Here is a 21,147-nt window from a genome sequence, read left to right as displayed (position 1 = left end):
ATAAAAGGAGAGGAAAAAATTTGAGAAATAAAAGGAAAAATATGTTCATGAAAAATAACATGTCTAGAAAACAAAAAGATATCCAAGGAAAATACTGGTACGAGCTTTAGGATCAAACTTGGTGCAAGACCTTTGTAGAGTGGAGGCAAAGCATAAGTAACGAAATGTCCTTAAATGATCATATGAAGGAGAGGACTTGAACAAAAGTTCAAAAGGAGACTTGTGGTTCAAGAGAGGAGTAGGTAAGCTATTAATAATGTAGGTGGCTGTTAAAACAACATCACCACAAAATTTAATAGGTAAGTGAGATTGAAACATCAAGGCTCGGGCTATATTAAGTATGTGCTGATGCTTTCTCTCCACAATAGAATTGTGGAGTTTCAACACAATTGTGTTGATGTAAAACACCTTTATGCACCATGGTTAGTGCAATTTTTTTTATATATATATTTTAAGATGAAACTGAGTATTGATCATTTAAAAAAAATTAATAAGAAGTGTCACCTCATATTTATATTTAAGAATCTAGAAGTGGAGACGAATTGGAATAGTATTTCTTATTTTTTAAAATAAGGTACAATCCGTATGTCTTATTTTCGGACGTGATGATTGATTTTGCTCTGGAATTGTGGGATGATCCTTAGTATTAGAATGATATCTGCCTCTAGTATAAACATGAAGCTCAGAAGAGGGATTATTTTGTAGCAATTCTCCCCCTGTTTGTGATTCCCTTATGCTTTGTACAGGCAAATTGGAATCTCTATTTTTTTCACTATTAAAAATTTTAGTTCCTTGAATGTTTTGTAGATGGATGTCAATGTCAAGGAAAACATTAGGCATTGGTATAGAAGTTTGCCAAAACTGATCTTCACTACTTTATTTCTCCCCCTGAAGATAAGTTTGGTTGAAGTAAAACTGATTTTCAATAGAAACGACATCCATACTTATGTAAATTTTTTTTTTTTTTTTGGGATTCAAACATTTGTACCCTCTCTTATTAGGAGCATATCCAAGAAACACACATTTTTCAATCCTAGGATCAAGTTTAGATCTAAGATGAGCTGGAATGCAAATAAAAACAGTGCATCCAAATACTTTTGGTGGCAAATAAGAAATTATCGTATTATCAGGAAATGATTTTTTTTAGGCATGTCAAAGGAGTAATATACTGCAGTACACGGGTAGGCATTCTATTAATAAGGTAACAAGCAGTTAGAATAGCATCCCCCACAAATATTTTGGAATATGCATAGAAAACATTATAGGTAAACGACGATTTTTTCTTTCAGTGATGCCATTTTGTTGTGGGGTGTCACGACACGTGGATTGATGTTGAATCCCTATTTTTTTCAAAAAATTTCCAAAAACTTAGTTGAAATATTTTGTATCATTATTCGTACGAAGTGTGCTTATTTTTTTATGAAATTGATCTTCGATCATACTATAAAAATTCTTGAATAATATTTCAACTTCAGTTTTTTCATTCATCAAATATACCCAACAAATTCGAGTATGATCATCTGTCACGGATAAGGTAGTAACCTTAGAAGGACCCCAAACATCACTATGAATCAAATAAAAAGGTTCTGATGAATGGTAGCCTTTTGAATTATAAGGAACTCGATGATTTTTTGATAAATGACAAACATCACAATGAAGAGAAGTACAATCCAAATTTTTATACAGACTAGACAACAAATATTTTAAATAAGAAAAACTAGGATGTCCTAACTTAAGATGCCAAAACATTATTTGTTCACGCACAGGGTTTATGAACTAGTACTGCCACTCAATCCCTGAGCTTGTTTATTGCTGAATAGGGTATCATCAAAATAATAAAGACCATCGATCATCCTAGCACTGCCAATCATCGCCCTCGAGCTCTGGTCCTAAAATTCACAATGAGAATCAAAGAATATGATATGACAGTTAGAATCACAGGATAATCTACTAACAAACAGAAGATTGCAAGTAAGTTTAGGAACATGAATGACATATTTTAATTCTATATTCCCAGAAATTCTAATTGAACCTGTTCCTGCAATGGATGAAAAACTCTCATCTGTAATCCTAACCTTTTTATTACCCGGATAAGGATAATAAGATTGAAATAATTGAGATATACAAATCATATGGTCGGATGCACCTAAATCAATAATCCATGGTGCAAAGGCTAAAGAACTAGAATAGGCACTCGGCATATTACCTGTTTGAGCCAAGGAACCAATAGAAGTACTAGATATCAAATTGGATTTCAGCAGTTGAAGAAGTTGATCCATATGCTCTGAACTTAGAAAATTGGTCTGGGCTTCATTTACTCTAGGAATCACTTTTCCAGGTCTAGGTTTGCTGCTCTTACAATGTGCTGGTTTTCCATGTAGTTTCCAACAGGTTTCTCGGGTATGGCATGGCTTATTACAATAGTCACACCATACTCGAGATTTTTGATTGGGATATGATCGTTGTACAGAGGCATTAGTAGCAACCAAAACAGTAGGATTAGCAGCAACCAAAGCTGAGTTCTCCATTGTTCCATTAGCCCATTTTTTCTTTAGCATAACATTTTGACTACAATCTTCAAGTCTCACTTTAAAAAATACCTTTCCGATTGGAGGCAGAGGTTGTCTACCAAGAATCCTCCCCTTGACTTCATCAAACTCATCATTGAGTCCAGCTAAAAATTTAAAAATTCTTGCATTTTCCACCATCTTCTTGTTATAGTTGCAATCATCCGGGCTCTTCCATTCATAACAATTGAATAGATCCAAGTCCTGCCACAATCCATTAAAGACATTAAAATACTTAGTCACACTGTCTTCCCCTTGTTGGGTCTTGTCAATTTTTTGCTGCAATTCATAAATCCGATAATAATTTCCAAGGTCAGAATACATCTGACTAACATTATCCCAGAGTTCTTTTGTAGTAGGATATCACGTGTAATTAACACTAATATCTTCATCCATTGAATTCACAAACCAAGCCATAATCATGGAATTTTTATCATCCCATATAGCATATGACGGGTCTGCTCTGTCAGGGGCCTTGGTTTCACCAGTAAGGTATTCAATCTTACCTCTCTCGAGAATATACATTCGAACTGACTGAGACCATCTCAAGAAGTTGGCTTCATTGAGACAGATATTTGTGATTTGGACTGAATGGGGTTCGGTATGGGCTACTTTGGTTTCAATTTTGGTGTTAACCGTATGTTCAGGTCTGGCCATGGTGGAAGTTTTGGAAATTTTAGACATAATGGAGGCTGAACAAGGTTAAGGCAATAAGGCCTAGGTTTACAGGCTATGACTACCGAAAAGAAAAGAAAACCAGTCTCTTGGTACCATCTAGAAGTGGAGAAGAATTGGAATAGTATTTCTTATTTTTTAAAATAAGGTCCAATCTATATGTCTTATAGACTACAAGGATAAGCTAAAATGAAAGAATAATAAATGAAAGAATAACAAAGAAAAGAATGACAATTGCTAACAAATCTCCTAGAATATCTCCTTAGAATATCTCTAGAATATCTCCTAAGAATATTTACATAATTACAAAAATCTCTCCTACAATCCAAGGAGAGTTGACTGGATAAATTTGGAAACTTTCCAACAAAAAAGATAAACCCATGTGGCACAAGTTGAATCATCAACAATAGTAAAAAAAAAAAAAAAAATATATCTATAACATTCAACAATAGAAACAAAATATGGCCCCCAAACATCACAATGAACAAGATCAAAAGGAGCATCAGATAGATGAATATTATTAGGAAAATGATTTTTTTTTTTTTTTTTTGTTTAGCTAATGGGCAAACCATACAAGGGTTGCTTGGGACAGTCAAATTTGGAACAAATTTATTCACAAACAACATTCTCGAAGTAGAAGGATGACCCAGTTTATTATGTCAAAGCTCAAATAGTGAGCATTTGGATGTTACAGAACAAGCATGTGAAAACAGATTATTAAGAAAACTTGCATTATATGAAGCAGGAAAACAAAATGAGGTTTAGAAAGAGAAGAGCTTTGTTGCTACAGTATATAAAGTCATCCTTGTTATCCACCCACTCCAATCAACCTCCGATGGGTCGAGTCTTGAATGAAACAAAGGTCAGATAAAAACAAAAAACAACAAGTGAGTGACTGAGTAAGTTTGCTGATAGAAATTAATTTGAATGTGAATGAAGGTACACATAGAACACCATGTAAAACAAAATGTTCAGAAATATAAACAGAGCCAATATGTATAACAGACACAGATTGACTATTAGGAAGCTTAACAGAAGAATGTACAATATTAGTAATAGAGGAAAAACAATCGATAGAAAGGACCATATGATCTGTGGCTCTTGTATCAATAATCCAACAATTAGAATCAAATGTAGTGGAAGAGAAAACAGAATGACTATTATTGTGATGTAATAATATACTAGAAAATGATGAATTCAAAGTTACTACATTAACAGTATGAGAAGATTCATCAAAAGTGTTTGGAGGATAAGCATGGACAACAACTGTTGATACTGAGCCTCAGTTAAAGAGAAATGAGAAGTAGTCGATGAATGGTTGTCATTAAGAACAACCTGATTGGCCACAGACTGTTGCTTCGACTTGGGTTTATAACTCGATAGAAATCCATGAATCTTATAACATTTCTCAATCACATGACTAGTGCTTCCACAATGTTTACACGCTGATCTTTCCTTCTTGGAGAAGGATTTAATATATCTGTCTCCATCATTCTTAGAAACAAACACATTTGAATCAACAGATGGAAAAGGAACAACAGAAATTTCTCGATGTTGTTCTTCTTGTAAAACAAGATAGAATACTTTGTTAAGAGGGGGAAAGGGCTCTATAAGCAAGATCTGAGTACAAGCAGAAGAAAATGACTAATTCAATCCCATTAAAAACTGTAAAACCTGCTCATGTTGAACATAAGAGTTCAACGTATGTACATCTCTACAAAAACAAGAGGGAACAGACTTGTAATTTGCTAACTCATTCCAAAGAGCCTTCAAGCGAGTAAAATAGGTATTCACCGAAAGCTTCCCTTGAGAGAGAGCAGAGATAGATTTCTATAGTTGAAATATACGATGACCGTTCTTTTGAGAGAAACGTTCTTTAAGATCTAGCCAAATCTCATGCGCAGTAGTGATATACAAAATACTAGCAGAGATATCAGAGGAAACAGAGTTTAAAAGACAAGAGATCACCATATTGTTGCAACGAAGCCATGGAGAGAGAAGAGGATCATTCAAATCTGTAGGCTTGAGAATAGAACCATCGACAAAACCTAACTTGTTCTTTGCCGAAAGAGCCATGGTCATGGAGCGACACGAGGTACAGTAGTTATCGCTGACGAGTGAGTAACAAGAAGAACACCAATATTTTCACTAGGATGAAGAAAGAACGAACTTGCAGCATCGTTAGAGACAAATTTGGGAGTCAGCACCATGGAAAAATACGCTTGATACCATGTTAAGATGAAACCTTAGGAGAGGAAGATTCTCAAATGCAGAGAGAAATTGTGAAAATGATTTTATTGATCTGAATCAACTGTACAAAGTAAAAGTAAAGGTAAAGTAAAATACAGGGTATTTATATTATGTACAAAATAATCAAGTAAATGTACATACGACACGTGTATAAAATGTGTGATAGGGTGCACATTTCAAATAAAAAATCACATGAATGTTTATTCCCAATAATTTTCTTCTAACAACCATTTTGTGCAAGCAAAAACGAATAAACGCAGCATATAAACCCGAATAGAAAATTGTAGGAGATTTTCATCGAGAATGACGGCAAATTTAGAGGTAATATTTTCATTACAAAGTGGATTGACATTCCTTGAAACTCTATGTCCTCTTCCTAATGACATTTATTATTGTTGCACACATGGTAGTAAGCCTCTTACCAAGGAAGTACACCCTTCATCTCAAAAGCTAAAGCTTTTGATTCTGAACTAGTTCTTCAAGTAACTTGGCAGGGATTGACCAACTCAAGCAGCATAAATATTAAACAATGAAATCTGCATTTTCGGGATGGGACGGAATTTTATTTCACGCCCTCAAACGGTCATCATTTACCCAAGTTTTACCATAAACTACCAAAACTGTACATTTACACTCTAAATTACTACACCATAATTCAAGATCTAACCATTTAGGTCGATGAAATCTAAAACACATGGCACCGTCTTAATGACTAAATCTAACTAGAAGTGAAAATGGCCAAAACTTAATAATTTATTATGCGAATTGGCAGTTTTAGTAGTTTAGAGTGCAGTGCAAATTGAGAAAACAATGATAGTTCAAGTATGCAAAATATAATTTTCCAAAACAAAAGACCTTCAAATCTTGCAGTTTCTCAACATTATTTGACAGGTTGAGTGCACTTGAACTGCACACTGATGGTTGAATTCTTCCTAACTGTACTATGGAAGAAACAGTTTCAATCTATAGATGGATTTTTTACAACTGTACCATGGTTGAATTCTTCATTAACCCGCCCCCCCACCCCAAAAAAAAGGGAAGTTTGTACATGAAACATTGAAGATAAACCAATAAGATAGATAACAGTAACGGTGAAGCAACATATTGAAGCAGGAAGCGTGAATATTACACACGAATATTGAATATCAGGGGATAGTAAAGAGAGTGCGCATGCCAGGGTATCATGAGATGACAAAAACCCTAAGCTCGCCTCTGTCTCCTCTAGTGATTCGGGTATCTTCATCCAAATAGGTGACCTCAAATTCACCACTTCCTCTATTTGATGCAGGCCTTAAAGCATCTGGAATCTGCGGTAGCTCTAATGGTGGCAGTTGTGACAAACTTCCAGTTGTCTTTACAGTCGTTTTCTCAAATGTGATTTTTATCTTCGCGGATCCTATTCCCATACAAAATGGAGGCTTAATCACCATACCATTTTCATGTTCAGTACTCAGATAATCATACAGAAGTTGCAATACGTTGAATGCAAGTTAAGAGCTAAGAAGGGAACCAACCTATGAGCTCAAATTTGTGGGCTAAGGTGGCTGTCACTTCAACAGGTGGTAGTGGCCATGGAGCACCTAATTGAAGCTCCACTATATTATCAAAATCTTTACTTAAAACGTCAATCCGTTGGAAAACCTAATTAGGACAAAAACATAAATTTAGACGAGGGATAACAACATTAGAAATCTATAAAAGGTTAACCTTATGCATGATGCTTGGATATTCAAGAAATGGACCCAAGAAAATATGGATAAGTTCAGATGCTTTTGGACCATCCAATGTGACTGACTCGCTATCACCTGATTGAGTAATTTGTTTTCAGAACATGCCAGCCTTCAGCTTAATCATCTAATCAATTGAAGATTATGATGGCAATAGGGGGAAAATTCCCAGCCTTGGGTCTAAGGTTCACCTAAAGTCACTTGCCACTTCATAATATGGCCTTCCAAAAGGCATTACTAATTATGTAAATGCTATCATCAGGTGTAAAATATATAATAATACCAAAGTACAGAGCAGCTTTGATAGCACACCTGACCAAGAGTTATAGGGAGTAGCCTTCCTGTGGGGGGTCCAGGACGACTCCCACCAAGAGTGCGAGATGAGAATGCACTGCTATATATCAGTTTCCATCTCCCTTGTAATTTGTCAAGATCAACTGAAAGGTCCACCAGTCCTCCAACATCTTCAACCTCCTTGGCGGCAGAATCTGCCTTTTCCAGATCATCTTCATTTGCAGCAAGACCTCTATTTAGCCCAGAAACAGCACTCTGCATTGGATAACCCATTCATGTTTAGGCACAAATTTTAAAAGCATAGAATATGGAAATCAGCACTCTGCATTGTATTACCCATTCTTGTTTAGGCACAAATCACAAATCTTAAAAGCATAGAATATGGAAATCTTTTCGATATAAAAGTAATATCGAAAATGCATTGTATTACGGACTTCTTGGTTGAACCCAATGCAACCAAAAATAAACAATTCTACTTGGCTAAACAGTACACACTATCTTCTATTTGAATCCCAAATTTATCTCATCATTTCAATCTTTTCAAATTCTCATATAAAATATAATAAATAATTTAATTTTTTTTAATTCTAAAATAATAATATTATTAAAAAATAATATTATAATAATATTTTATTCAACTTTCAACTCAACTCAACTCACTTCACCGTTTAAATGTATAAAATACCCGATCAAGTAGCGAAAAAGGGATTTATTGCACAAGCAGAACAAGAAACAATTTAAAATACGAAACCACCGAAGTATCCGTTTATCAGCCTTAACGAGTAATTAAGAAGAAAAAAACAATATACGATCAAGAATAGACAAAAACCATAAATAGCTAATCAGTAATTGAACTAATTACCAGTAATTTGAGCTTCAAGGACGAAATGAGCTCAGACTTGTCCTCCGAAGATGATGGAGAAAGTGGGGGTGGAGGGTCAGCCACGGGAACCTCGTCCAGAGCTGATCTTGGGAAGAGGCTTAGCTTACCCAAACGAGACCGTCTTGGAGACTGGGTCGTGAGTCTATGAGTTTTGCTTGGACTTAGATGCCTAATAGAAGAAGACGAAGATGATGATTGAGAAAAAAACTGTTGCAGATGAGGAAGAGAGGTCAGAGTCAAAGAGGCCATGGCTGTGAGGCTTAGCACGGTGCAGGCGAGTCCGTGCTATGGGCCTGAGAGCAGGGAATAGTAAGAAGACAAGTAAGGAGCAACCAATGATATCAGGAGACGGGAGTGTTATCTGCCATCTCATTCTGGACGGTTCTGTAGACACCTTGGTGTGTTCTTTGCTTTGTCATCGAATCTTCCTGTTTGGATGCTTTGGGGACTCTATTCAACGGTCTAAACTCACTCTGAAGCCAATGGCCTCCTAAAATCAAGTTTAAAACAAAATATTATAATTTGCTTATATTTTTATTAGTAAAATTAAATATATTTGCTTATAATATAAACAATACAATCTCACTGTTTTATTATCTAGTTATTTTTTTTTCTTTTTATTATTTGAATATAGATTAAAAATTATAAAACATGGTCTTTTTGTATAATTTAAAAGAAAATAAATTTAACCAACTAACGTAATCATATAATTTAATTATAAATAAATTTATTTTTATAAAAATTGACTTTCATTTACTTTTTGAGTCAATTTTTATAAAATTTAGTTTATTTTTAATTAAATTATATGATTATATTGGTTGATTGAATTCATTTTTTTCTAAATTATGTAAGAGATCATTTTATAAGATTTTCAATCCAAATTTAAAAAGTAAAAGAAAAAAAAATTAAATAGTAAAAGTAAATTATCCTTTTCTAAATGTTTTCAAGATAATACGCATTGAGCTTCGGTTGTGTATACACATTCAACGCACTAGTAATTGAAATCTAATAAACAACTTTGGTTCCAAAGTGATGGACTTCTGTTGGGCCCATACACAATTGCAGGACTGTGAGGTGTTGGGTTGTCATGGCCACGCACCCGTACAGAAAAGTTTTTAATTAGTCTCTTTTAATTTTTTCAACTCTTTTCAACGCATTTTACCTTATTACATCTGATTATTATAATTTTTTTAAATTTATATATAAAATAAAATAAATAATTTAATATTCTTAAAATTTTAAAATAAAAATAATATTAAAAAAATATATTATAATAATATTTTATTTAATTTTTAATTTTTATCTCAACTCGTTTCATTTTATATGTAAAAACAATGAGGCAATTTAATAGCTTCAGAACTTTCCCAATTATAACATTTTCCTCTTTCTTCAACAGTTGTTACCATAACCCAAAAGATTGAGATTCTTTATAGTTTTCTGAATTTTGAAGTTTGCATACTGTATTTATCTCTATCTGAATTGTATAAATTGTTTAAATCAGAAAATTAAAAAAAAAAAAATCGTATCTAACTCAGCATAAAATCCAACTAGTAAGTTCTTCATAGCCATCATATTTTGAAAAGGAAATTCTATTATCTTGTAGATGTGTAGAATACATCTAGTAAAATACCTATGTGATAAAATTTAATTTTAAAAATAAATTTTAAAATTTAAATCTTACAAATTAAATCTTACAATCTAAATAATATAGATGATATATTTTATATAATGACTTTAAAACACAACAACTCATTTTGAAAAGTCTAGGGTGGTTGTTAACTTCGAAGCTATTGAATTTGTTGATCGAGTGCATATGTTTGTCATCCAGTACTCCAAGGTTGCAACAGTGAACTACTCCGGCGTTCCAAATAATTATTACACACCTTCGATATCCGATTGGATTAAGACTATTCATCTTACCCGGCCTGATCCGAAACTTGGATAACTGGATTTCGGTTACGGGTTTCAACCTGCATAAGAACATTCGGGTATACCGAATTTGGATAGCGGGTTTGTACATAGGCTTTAGAACATTAGCATTGTATTGATCATCATATTCTTTAAATTTTGACTAATATGTAACTTTTTCACTTTTAGCTAATCATTCAAAACTTGAAGTTTACATTGGATTAGTCATCACACTCTCTATAATAATAAAATATTATTTTTTTATTATTTATATTTTTTTAATTAATTTTTATTTTATTTTCATAATCTTCAATAACTTCCAACAATCATATTCATATTCTTTTTCATTTTCACAATCCAACAATCTATAATATAATAATCTCATATTTATATAGATGGTAAAATCTCATATGAATAAAAATCTCATATCTATAATATAATAATTTCAAAAAATAATTTTAGACTTGCTATAGTTCTTTTCATATTTGAAAAGAAGAATAGATTTATTGTAACTTATATTTTGGATGAAAATAATTTAATTAATTCAATGTGAAGCAAATATGGATGATATTTGTTACATTTGAAGATGAAAATGTATTTGGTTAATCCAATGCCAATGCTTTCAGCATTCTCAATGGATTAGCTAAAAACTAAATCCATTGAATATTTAGCTATTAGAGAGCAAAATATGCTCACAATAGATTAACTAAATTCTAAATAATTAGAATTTAGCTACAATGACTTTCAAAAGTTTTTCTAAATTTGAAAGTTATTGTACATACATCAAATACATATTTTATCAATTATTTCTTTCTCTGTTTCTTTCCATCACATATTTTATCACAATTGATATATTAATTTGAGTTAGTAATATATTAATTTAATTAGAATATGATTATTAATTAATATATAATAGGTAGAATAGTAAAATATGATAAAATAAAATAAATTCATAATTAAAAAAATTAAATATTTTTGAAATTACTAGTTACTTGTTACTATATAATGAATAAATGGATAATCCATTGTGAAAATTTGATGTGAATAACAAAAACCAAATTCATCTTATATTATTTTATTGTTATATAATGAAAAAATAGTTATTCCAATGTAGAGATTTATGTGAATGAAATAGCTAAAAATCAAAATTTTCTTATATTCATAAAAAATGTCTTTTAATTTTAGCTAATCCATTAAAAATGCTCTTATAAGGAAAATTATTTTCCTACGAGCTCGACCTCTCCTCTCCTCTCTGCTCTCCCTCTCTCTCGCACTCGTCGAACCAACAAAACCCTAGGTGACCTCTCTCTCTCTCTCTCTCTCTCTCTCTCTTCAGAGTCATCACCGGCCTTTCGATCTCTCTGCTCTCTCTCTCTCTCTCTCTCTTTTCTCTTGTGCCAAAATCCTAGTCTCCTAGCCATTCTTCCTCAATCGATGAAGCTTCGTTGCCTTCGTCTTCATGACTGTGTCGCTCTGCCAGTCAATGGCCTCTTTGTCATCGACCTCAAGAACCCAAGGTTAGGTTTTCTCCATCTCTCTCACTCTCTCTCTATGTTGATTTGGGTTTGTATACTTTTGCAGGTTTAGCCAAGCAAGGACTAGCTTTGCCGTTAGCTGAGTGATATACTTTTGACGACGCCAAGATGGTTCGTTTTCTACTCGCTCTGTGTTCTGAGATCTACAGCTTTGAGATAATGAGAGAAGGCTTGCCTTCTGTCAAATTTATTTTGTATTTGTGTGTGTTTGTTTAAATTTAATATGAATGAGGAAGTAGAGCTTCTGTCTAATATATGACATGAAAAAGGGTATGAGATCCAGATTCAGATTTTGCATTCTTCTGGTTTTGCGAATGTTGAATCATGATTCAGATCCAAATCTGAGTTTACTCATATTTTGGGTTTGATTCTCAAGTTTTTTTTGTGTATTTTTTTGTATTAGATTCATGTTTTGAAATATGCTTACCACAAATTAATTGATACACTTTTCCAGGAATGGAGAGTTGGGGGAAGTGATGTGAGAGAGATACTATTGTGTTATAAGCACATAATAAAACAAATATTGAATGTATAAAAAAGGATATAAAGCAACAATATAGTCTATGGATCTAATAGAGGCTTACCATTTTACAAGTATTACTTGATGTATTCTATGACTAGTTTTAATTTGGTTGGAATTGAACCAGTCAATGTGATTTCTTAGAGTTTGTCTCCATTGTTCTTGATTATTTGTGTTGTACCTCGGTTAATAGTACATTACAAAGTAATATTATTTTGCTACTTAGGCTGTCAAAATGATGCTTAGAATTTGAGCTCTGGGTCCATTAGGCTGATTCACACAGAAGTCATCCTTCAAGGAAGAACATCTTGTTTTGGGTTGTTCATGTGACATGTAGATATTCTTAGATATATAAGATGTGGAGATTTATTGCCAAATGAATGAAATACATTCAGTTCATTTTCAATGACTGGAATATTTGTGATCTGATGCACTATTTGATATTGCAATTTCATTTTAAGGGACATATTAGGAAGTTGATTACGCATCTCGTCTGGTGTTAATTTTGAATGAAATACCTAAATTGAAGTAGTTTTATTATTTGAGGCCATCTTATCTGATTTTTTTCTTCTTTTTAAACCTACTTATAAACTGCAAGTTTTAAAAGCTGGTAAATACGTTTGGGTAGACTTGCAGTTTTTGAAATGCTAATTTCATATCTGGCAACCTAGTTCATGTTAACTACATGCTTTTGGTAACTAGTTTTCTATATACTTGCCATATCTGCAATTATATTGACATTCTTTATGGAATACTATATATCTATTCTCCTCCCTTTTGACTAGTTTGGATTTTAATAAATCTTTTCCTGCATTTTTCTTTCATATTCACAATTGGAATCCTTTGGCGTATTACTAAACATGGTGGCAACAAAATTATTGGGTAGTGGCTATTGGAGTTTTGGCTACCCTGCTTCTTGAACTGTCAATTTCTAGGGCATGGTTGATTTGGAGATCTAGACAAGGGAATGTATCATATGAACCTGTTGGTGCTGTTGCTGTAACTCATATTGTAATTTTGTGTTTTGTAATCTAATTTATAAATAACAAATAATGTGATGTGTAGTGGATTGCATTGTGTTGTATGCATTTTATGAGATGAATATTTTATTTTGTTTTTTATTTTACGGGCATATAGTTAAGAAGTTAATTAGTTGTTTCTGGCTTTAGTTATTTTTTACATAAATTTAGTTTTCCAGTTTAATAAATTTCTATTATATGTACAATGTTCAATGCATTAGTATTTTACTTCTTGAAAAATTTAATAATATATAGGCTTTTATATATAAAACAATCATGGTTTTCAGCATCATTATTTCCTAGAAAAACTTTAATAAAGTATAGGCTTTTATATATTTAAAAAAAAATTATGCTTTTCAACATCATTTATTTTTCTTGAAAAAACTTACATAAAATATAGAATTTTATGTATAAAAATTATGCTTTCCTACAATCTGTATTTTCTTTTTCTTGAAAAAAAAGATTCATAACATATAGGTTGTTTTATTAAAAAAAAAAAAAAAAAAATTACAACCCTGAACCCGGATGCAACCCGGGTTCCGGATTGCGTGCTAACCAAGGCCGATTTCTGGACTGGATTTGAAATTCAAATTTTGGTCCAGGTATACTTGGATTCCCAGTCCGGAACTCGGATGAATAGTGCTAGTTTGGATAGTGAAAGCTTTTTTATCTCATCTTATTTCATCATTATAATTTTTTTAAATTCTCACACAAAATATAATAAATAATTCAACTTTTTCAAATCTCAAAATAATAATAATATTAAAAAATAATATTTTATTCAATTTTCATCTAAAACCATCTCATCTTTTCTCACTATATAAACCGCACCTAATACTAAATTGTTACATGCTCATGTGTTGCAACCTCCAAAAATATTTCATAATAAATTTAAAATAATAATAGTTAACCCCTTCCTCGTTTACATCATGTTTCTATAATTCTATGCTTCCCAATCTAGTTCACATCATATTAAATCGTCTCCTCCTAGATCGCAAACTCCACACGATCGAGCATGCATCACTCTTTTGCAGGTGTTATAATCTTTTAGAGATTTTGTTAAGTATATTTTACTTCTAGTAAAATGCTAGTTTGTCCCATATTTTTGTCTCCTGAATTTGACTACTCATGGATTTTAATGTTTTTTTAATGGTCAAATAAGTGACTACTAGTGTATTTGTGTTTTTTTAAATGTTAAAAATGTTTAAAAAAATATATGAATAAAAAAAGAAAAAAAAAGTATAAATACACTATGGTGCACGCCCCATAGTACATGATGGACGGTCGAATAGCTAGATCCTTTACTTCTATGAATTTACAATTGTAATCTAAGATGTGATCGCGGAAGCACGATCTAATAGATCAAAGATAAGAATATATGAGATGAAAATGATTTATTCGAACATTCTCTATTATCATTAAATCGAAACAATTATGTCAATTTGAATCTACAAACATCCACCATATACAATACACCATTGATCTTCCCTTTTATGGATAATTTTAGCTGCAAATTAGTTTGTAATTTGTCGTTTTGTTTAGTACATTATATATCCTATTATTATAATCTTGTTCTAGTCAAGGTTTTTGTCTTTTTCTTGGCTTTAGGTATTCGAGAATAAAATTTTGATTAATTTTGACGGTCTATAGGTCTTCAATAAAGAACTTTTATAAGTGGAATAATTCAATGTAAAAATTCTCAAATTTGGACTAGAATCTTAAACTTAGAGGGAGTATACCACTAAGTCGACTAATATCCTTATAACCACTTAAGCCAACTCTCTAGGATGAGAGGTAACGCTACCTCCACCTGTCAATGCAACTTTGTTATTATATATTAAGGTTATGCAACAATCTGTCTTTCAGTTGGCTCGTACCCCACTTGTTAACTAATTAATTAATTGGAATACAATCAAATGGGATGAGGTCTTTGCTGCGTGATAGTACTTTCGATATTTACATCTTGGTATTAATTATTCTATTAGATATCCCAGTCAATATTGATAAGTTTATATTGATGAAACACTTCTTATATTCAAACGGAACATAATTGCGATCTGATATATTACGAAGTTTGTGCGAGTACTACAATGACAAATTCATATTGAAGACTAGTATTGCTCTTTTTAAGAAGAGAAATATGGTTATTAATTCTAAAGAGCGGTGCTACTTAGCCGTCCATTATTACCGCTAGTTGTTTTTGAAATATTTTTATTTTATTTTTATATTCACATTTTTTAATATATTTAAATATTTTTGAAAAATAAAAAAATACATCAATACATTTAAAATTACTTTTTTAATCATTAAATAAAAATAAAAAATAATTTTTTTATTCCCGAGCGGTCAAGTAGAGCGATAAGAATTGGTGGGCATTGGAGCTTTTTTCTAATTCTAAATATTATCGTATCTTCAATGCTACTGATTGACGTGTCTCGTTTTAATTGGGTACATCTCACAACCATGGTCAATAATAACATTGTAGAAAGGGGGCGGCTACTATGCCGCCCCATTTTCACCGCTGGACATACCGTCCAGCGTAAATTTTTTTTTTTTCTTTTTTTTTTCACATTTTTTTAACATATTTAAATATATTTAAAAAATAAAAAAATACACCAATATACTTAAAATCACTTCCTTAACCATTAAGTAAAAAAAAATAAAATAAAAAAATAAATTTTGACTAGGTGTCAAATAGAGGTGTCAAATTAGAGAGGCAAAGTAGACTTTCTCTTGTAGAAATAGCGCATAGTCAGTCATCATCAGAGCTGTTTTTTCTTTTTTAACAATTCGTCACAAATACTATACTTCCCAATTATAAATGATTAATAATAGCGTTGGGTGCAAATGCTGTTTATTTGAGTATACTCAGCTTGAAGATAATGGGGGGCTCAGTTGAAGGATACTATATATAGGAATAATGATACTGATCTGCCGACTGATATACATGCAATTCGGATAGTGGCTTTCTGCAGATGATTTTTCCACCACTGCTCTTAGGCACTCCCCCATCCCCGGCCCTGACGATTGGCCGGGGCTTTTTCCTTCCCTTTCTCAAGTAATTTCTTCATTACACATTAAAACAAGCGGAAAATACTCATAATTTATCCACTACTTTACTTCTAGGTAATCCAAGGCCAGTTTGAATACTTTAGAATATATCAAACCGACATGCAGTGAATAGTAGTTAATTAAATTGTTTAAGTTAAAGATTTTTATAAGCAATGCTAGAGTGCACACCAAATATGCACACCAGTGCAAATGAGTTTTTTTTTTTCTTTTTTTTAAGCATTTTTTAAATATCTTTAACAATTAAGAAAAAATAAAAATATATATATAAATTCACTAATAATCAATTCCTTAACCATTAAGAAAAAAATAAAAATAAAAATATATGAGTGGGTACATTTGGTGGGCATATTTTGGAAATTATACTATCATTTTCTATATTTTATTGGATTTTAGAAAAGGAGAGAAGAAAAATTGAATAAGAATCTTAAAAAGTTAAAAACAAATTTACTCAAACATTTTAGGAAAGTTGTAATGATTAGATCATGATTAAATAAAAAAGTTGAAGATTTTAAATTGAAAAATATTTTATATTTGAATGATATTTAGAAATGAACTATCTAAAAATATTTTAGAACATATTATTGTTAAACGATCCTTAATCTCAAAGTTTATTCAAGCTGAAAAAGTCATCCATGCACCAATGAACCCTTGGGTTGAATGGAACCAACCTTGTCTCCAGGGATCATGGAGTCTAAGTTTGGGGATTCAATGTCTCCAACTATTAATTAGTATAGTTACTAATTCACTATATCTAATTGTAAACGATTCTGCGCACTAATACGCGCACATATTCAATATGATTGGTCAGAAAGTAGATTTTATTGAAAACATTACTAATTTAAATTTAAAATATAAAGGCAATAATATTAGTACGCAGATTGGTACGCAAACTTGCTTGTACATAGCAAAACTCTTACTAATTACAACCCAACTTGTTAATAGTATAATGGTTGTTTGGATTATGGAAGATGTGATGGTTTCATTATAAACACTTTTTAATTTTAAATATTTAACTTTTTCATCTAATTATTACAACTTTTCCAAACTTCCAAACAAAACATCAAAAATAATTCAATTTTTTCAAATCTTAAAATAAAAACAATATTAAAAAAATTATATTCTAGTAATATTATATTCTATTATAATATTTTTATTCATTTTTTTCTCTCTTCTTTCCCAAAACTCCATAAAATATCATAATTCAAACAATTTCATTACTATTTCCATATTTCTCATCATATCTCATTCCCAAAACATTCCCGGCCCTAACTCTCTATAAAAGAACCAAACTTTAAGTCATTCAACATTCAACTTCTTTGTTAAAAACCTAGTAATCATGGCTTCTAAACTTCGTTCACTCTCCTCGTTCCTTGTACTCTTCCTCCTTTTCCTCCTTTTCCTCCTCCTCCCTCTCCTTTCTTATGCAACTTTACCAAACTCGCATGATGGAAAGTCATTATCCATTGAGTTTCTTAAGAATCTTGAAGGATGCCAAAAGAGTGATATCGTCAAAGGGATCCATGACCTCAAAGATTACCTTGAACATTTTGGTTATTATAACCATCCCACCAAGCCTAACAACGATGAATTTGACGAACTCTTGGAATCCGCGATCAAAACTTATCAGCTTAATTATAATCTCAAGGCCACTGGAATTTTGGATGCGAAAACAATATCAAAGATGAAGATGCCTCGTTGTGGCATGCCAGATATAATCAACGGTACAAATTGGATGCATTCGGTCGGTAGCAACAAAAAGGGACATCATGGTCGCCACCTAATTGGTTCATTCCATGTCGTCTCTCACTATGAATTCTTTCCCGGAAAACCGAGATGGCCAGATTCAAAGCGTCATCTAACCTATAGATTTCTTGGGGGCTTCCCAGATGCATACATAAGCCCCGTTGAAGAAGCTTTCAAAACATGGGCAAGGAACTCAACATTCACGTTCTTTCGTGCTACCAGCTACTGGAAATCACCATTTAGAAGACGCCGTTGGCCAATAGTATCAGATCTCAAAATTAGTTTTGAAGAGAGGGAACATGGAGATGGGTATCCTTTTTATAATGGAATCCTGGCTCATGCTTTTGGGCCATCTGATGGGAGACTCCATTTCAATAAGGAGGAGCAATGGAGTGTGGTTGCTGCCCCAAGTACGTATCACCTCGGTACGATTGCCTTGCATGAAATCGGGCATCTTCTTGGACTCGCCCATACCTCACTTGAGGATGCTATTATGTACCCTTACTTCCTTGAAGGACAGAATAAAGATTTGACCAAGGACGATATTGACGGAATCAACAACTTATATGCTTGAGGAGTACTACTCAGCATCCAAGGATTTGGCTGGCATGGAATCTCCAACTACCTGTAAATAGTCCTGGAGAATAAAGCATGCATGCATGTGTCGTATCTTATCCTAGTATTAAATAAAGTGCCATGTTGTTCAATTGTCTCTCATCAGTAATTATATATAATGTCTTTTTTATTTAAGTATATATCGCCAAATATTCTAATTACAAGTGTAGAATGTTAATGTCGTGTTTCACAGCCTGGGCAACTCCACGCTGTTGGGGCTCAGACTAGTTCCTGCTAAGATGAAGAACGGTGGGCTCGAGGTCCGTGGTACCTCCGACGCTCAAGTCAGTCTCAATGAAGGAGATGAAGGGAGAATATCTTTAGCAAAGTTGTAGTAAGAATGGATGTAGATCTCAACCACTTTTTTGGTCGTGGAAGGAGTTTATTTATACCTGACTAAATGATCTTCATGGTAGTGGGTGTGTTGCTCCGTATGGGATCGGATGTCCATGTCGTCCACCTGTCGTGCCGCAGGCCACTTAGGTCTGATGGTACTGCTTCTAACACAAGGCCCCATGTTGAGCGTACTAAGCCTCAGGACGCATTGAATGCAGTGTGCCTCCCCCTCATAGCTCTCTCCATCTCATTAATGCGGCATAGCCTCAACCAGATATCCATGGTAATTGCCCCTGACACAAGGCCTCACGTGGTGCATACCGAGCCCCGAGTCGCATTGAATGTGGTGTGCTTCTCCTTGCCAACTCTTCCTGTCTCATTAATGCGGTGCGACCTTAGCCAAAATGCCCACATTCCTGACACATTTGGGCGCCGAAGTTTAGGGTCAGGCAATGTCTCTATCTGTCGGTCAGTGGGGTGTCAGACTGTCCCTCCTACCTAATTATCCCTTCTCTTTGGGCCTCTTGGGTATGCTCGGCCCAACCCAGACCTTATGTTTGGGCTTGAGCTCGGGCCCTTTCCTTGGTCCGGGCCAGGGAGCCCCGTCCCTTCTATGTTTGGCTCAGGGGATAACAACCCTCATAGTAGAATTAGATGCACTTTTAATATTATATATAACTATCACCAAAATGAAGCCAATTAGTTGGAAATCTATCATATCAAACTGACCGGATCATCTTTTCCCATGTTCTTCCACTTTTTCTCTTTCATTTTTTTTTTATTTTTATTTTTTTCTTGCTCATATGTTAAGATTAAGAGGGGAAAATATTGCGTTACGAACATTAATGAATTTTGAAATTCCTATATATAGTATATACGAACTTGTCTGTCTAGCCCTTGCATGTGTTATAAGCTTCGACAATATATTATATGTATATGTTCCAAAGAGGTCTAGCCAATTAGATGACAATGATATATATAGGCCAAAGTAGTCTTTTAATAATATTAATTTCCTAGCCAGAATCTTGGTCGGCTCAATGTATAAAGCCATTTAAGCCATTGTCTAGGACTGTTCATCTGGATTCTGGTTCGGGAACTCGATTTCAAACCCGGGCCTAAACTTGGATGAATCCGAGTTTTTTAAAACCTGGATTCTGGGTTTCGGGTTGAACCCTTTTTTTTCAAGTTTGAATGTTTTGATCTTTCGTTTTTTTTTTTTTTTTTTTGTTCCTTTCTTTGTGGGGCTTTGTCAGCTTGTCCATCACTCTTCTTGGAAGTAACAAATTTCTTGCCAACATTTGACTTCAACTTGTATTCGAGAGAAACATCAAGGAGACTGACCAATGCTATAAAAGGCTATAAAGGCAATAAACACCAAAGAATCGATTTCCTACTCCTTTTTTTCATACACATAAAAAAGGCTATAAAGGCAACTGGAAGTCTTACAAAATTAAGACTGATCAAGGAGAGATGGACAAGCCACAATGTCCCCACAAAGAAAGGAACAAAAAAAAAAAAAAAACATCAAAACGTTCTTGGATCTCAAACGTCTTTCTTGATTTGCATGCCTTGGTGATAAAATGTCTATGCCTTTCTTGAATCTCCTTCCACGGAGACTCATGACCTTTGGGTCTCCATCGTGGAAACCTAGGCCATGAGTCCATGTTTAGGCCATTTTTGTTCTCCAAATGCTTAGTTTTTTTTTTCTTGATCTCAAAAAGTTGTTCTGCTCGTTATTGAAGGACTTGACGGTGATGAGAAGTGATGGAGGAGTTGATGACATACGATGCTTGCTTTCTCACCAAATTGCAAGATGCTGAATCTTTTGCAGTCTCTTTCTCAAAGTAACACTTCTTTCTTAGCTGTATCTTTGAGTTTATTTGGTTATTTTGATGAATGTTTTATTTGAATTCGGGGAGCTTTTTTTGACTTGGTATTTCGATCTTTATTTTATCAAGGTGTTGATCTGCAAGTATTTAGAAGTCAGTTATATTCAGGTTTGT

The 21,147-nt window shown here is 33.2% G+C and overlaps 2 protein-coding genes and 1 long non-coding RNA gene across 5 annotated transcripts; 2 read left to right on the top strand and 1 right to left on the bottom strand.

The window, feature by feature from the left end:
• Positions 1–1,839: 1,839 nt before the first annotated feature.
• Positions 1,840–8,883, bottom strand: LOC121238938 (plastid-lipid-associated protein 6, chloroplastic). Of its 3 annotated transcripts, none has more exons than XM_041136058.1 (4): positions 8,376–8,819; positions 7,532–7,768; positions 7,007–7,133; positions 1,840–1,889 (listed from the first exon to the last, which is right to left on the bottom strand). In XM_041136058.1, exons 1-4 carry the CDS (start codon positions 8,643–8,645, stop codon positions 1,855–1,857), a joined length of 669 nt encoding a protein of 222 aa, XP_040991992.1. In that variant the 5' UTR covers positions 8,646–8,819; the 3' UTR covers positions 1,840–1,854. The 3 variants fall into 3 exon arrangements, with proteins under 3 accessions (XP_040991992.1, XP_040991977.1, XP_040991984.1); XM_041136043.1 differs by lacking the exon at positions 1,840–1,889 and adding an exon at positions 6,573–6,888 and having other exon boundaries at positions 8,376–8,883; XM_041136050.1 differs by lacking the exon at positions 1,840–1,889 and adding an exon at positions 6,573–6,910.
• A 3,016-nt stretch (positions 8,884–11,899) lies between these two features.
• LOC121268502 lies at positions 11,900–13,472 on the top strand. Its single transcript, XR_005941176.1, has 2 exons — positions 11,900–11,950; positions 13,246–13,472. It is a non-coding gene; the product is annotated as an uncharacterized LOC121268502 (long non-coding RNA).
• Positions 13,473–17,786: 4,314 nt separating this feature from the next.
• LOC121240287 (metalloendoproteinase 3-MMP-like) lies at positions 17,787–18,795 on the top strand. Its single transcript, XM_041137684.1, has one exon. It carries the CDS (start codon positions 17,787–17,789, stop codon positions 18,765–18,767), a length of 981 nt encoding a protein of 326 aa, XP_040993618.1. The 3' UTR covers positions 18,768–18,795.
• The last annotated feature ends 2,352 nt before the right edge of the window (positions 18,796–21,147 follow it).

Source organism: Juglans microcarpa x Juglans regia, chromosome 1D, assembly GCF_004785595.1.
Source record: "Juglans microcarpa x Juglans regia isolate MS1-56 chromosome 1D, Jm3101_v1.0, whole genome shotgun sequence".
NCBI classification, from domain to species: domain Eukaryota; kingdom Viridiplantae; phylum Streptophyta; class Magnoliopsida; order Fagales; family Juglandaceae; genus Juglans; species Juglans microcarpa x Juglans regia.
The sequence above is the reverse complement of the archived record's forward strand: the minus strand, read 5'-3'. Positions and strand labels throughout refer to the sequence as shown.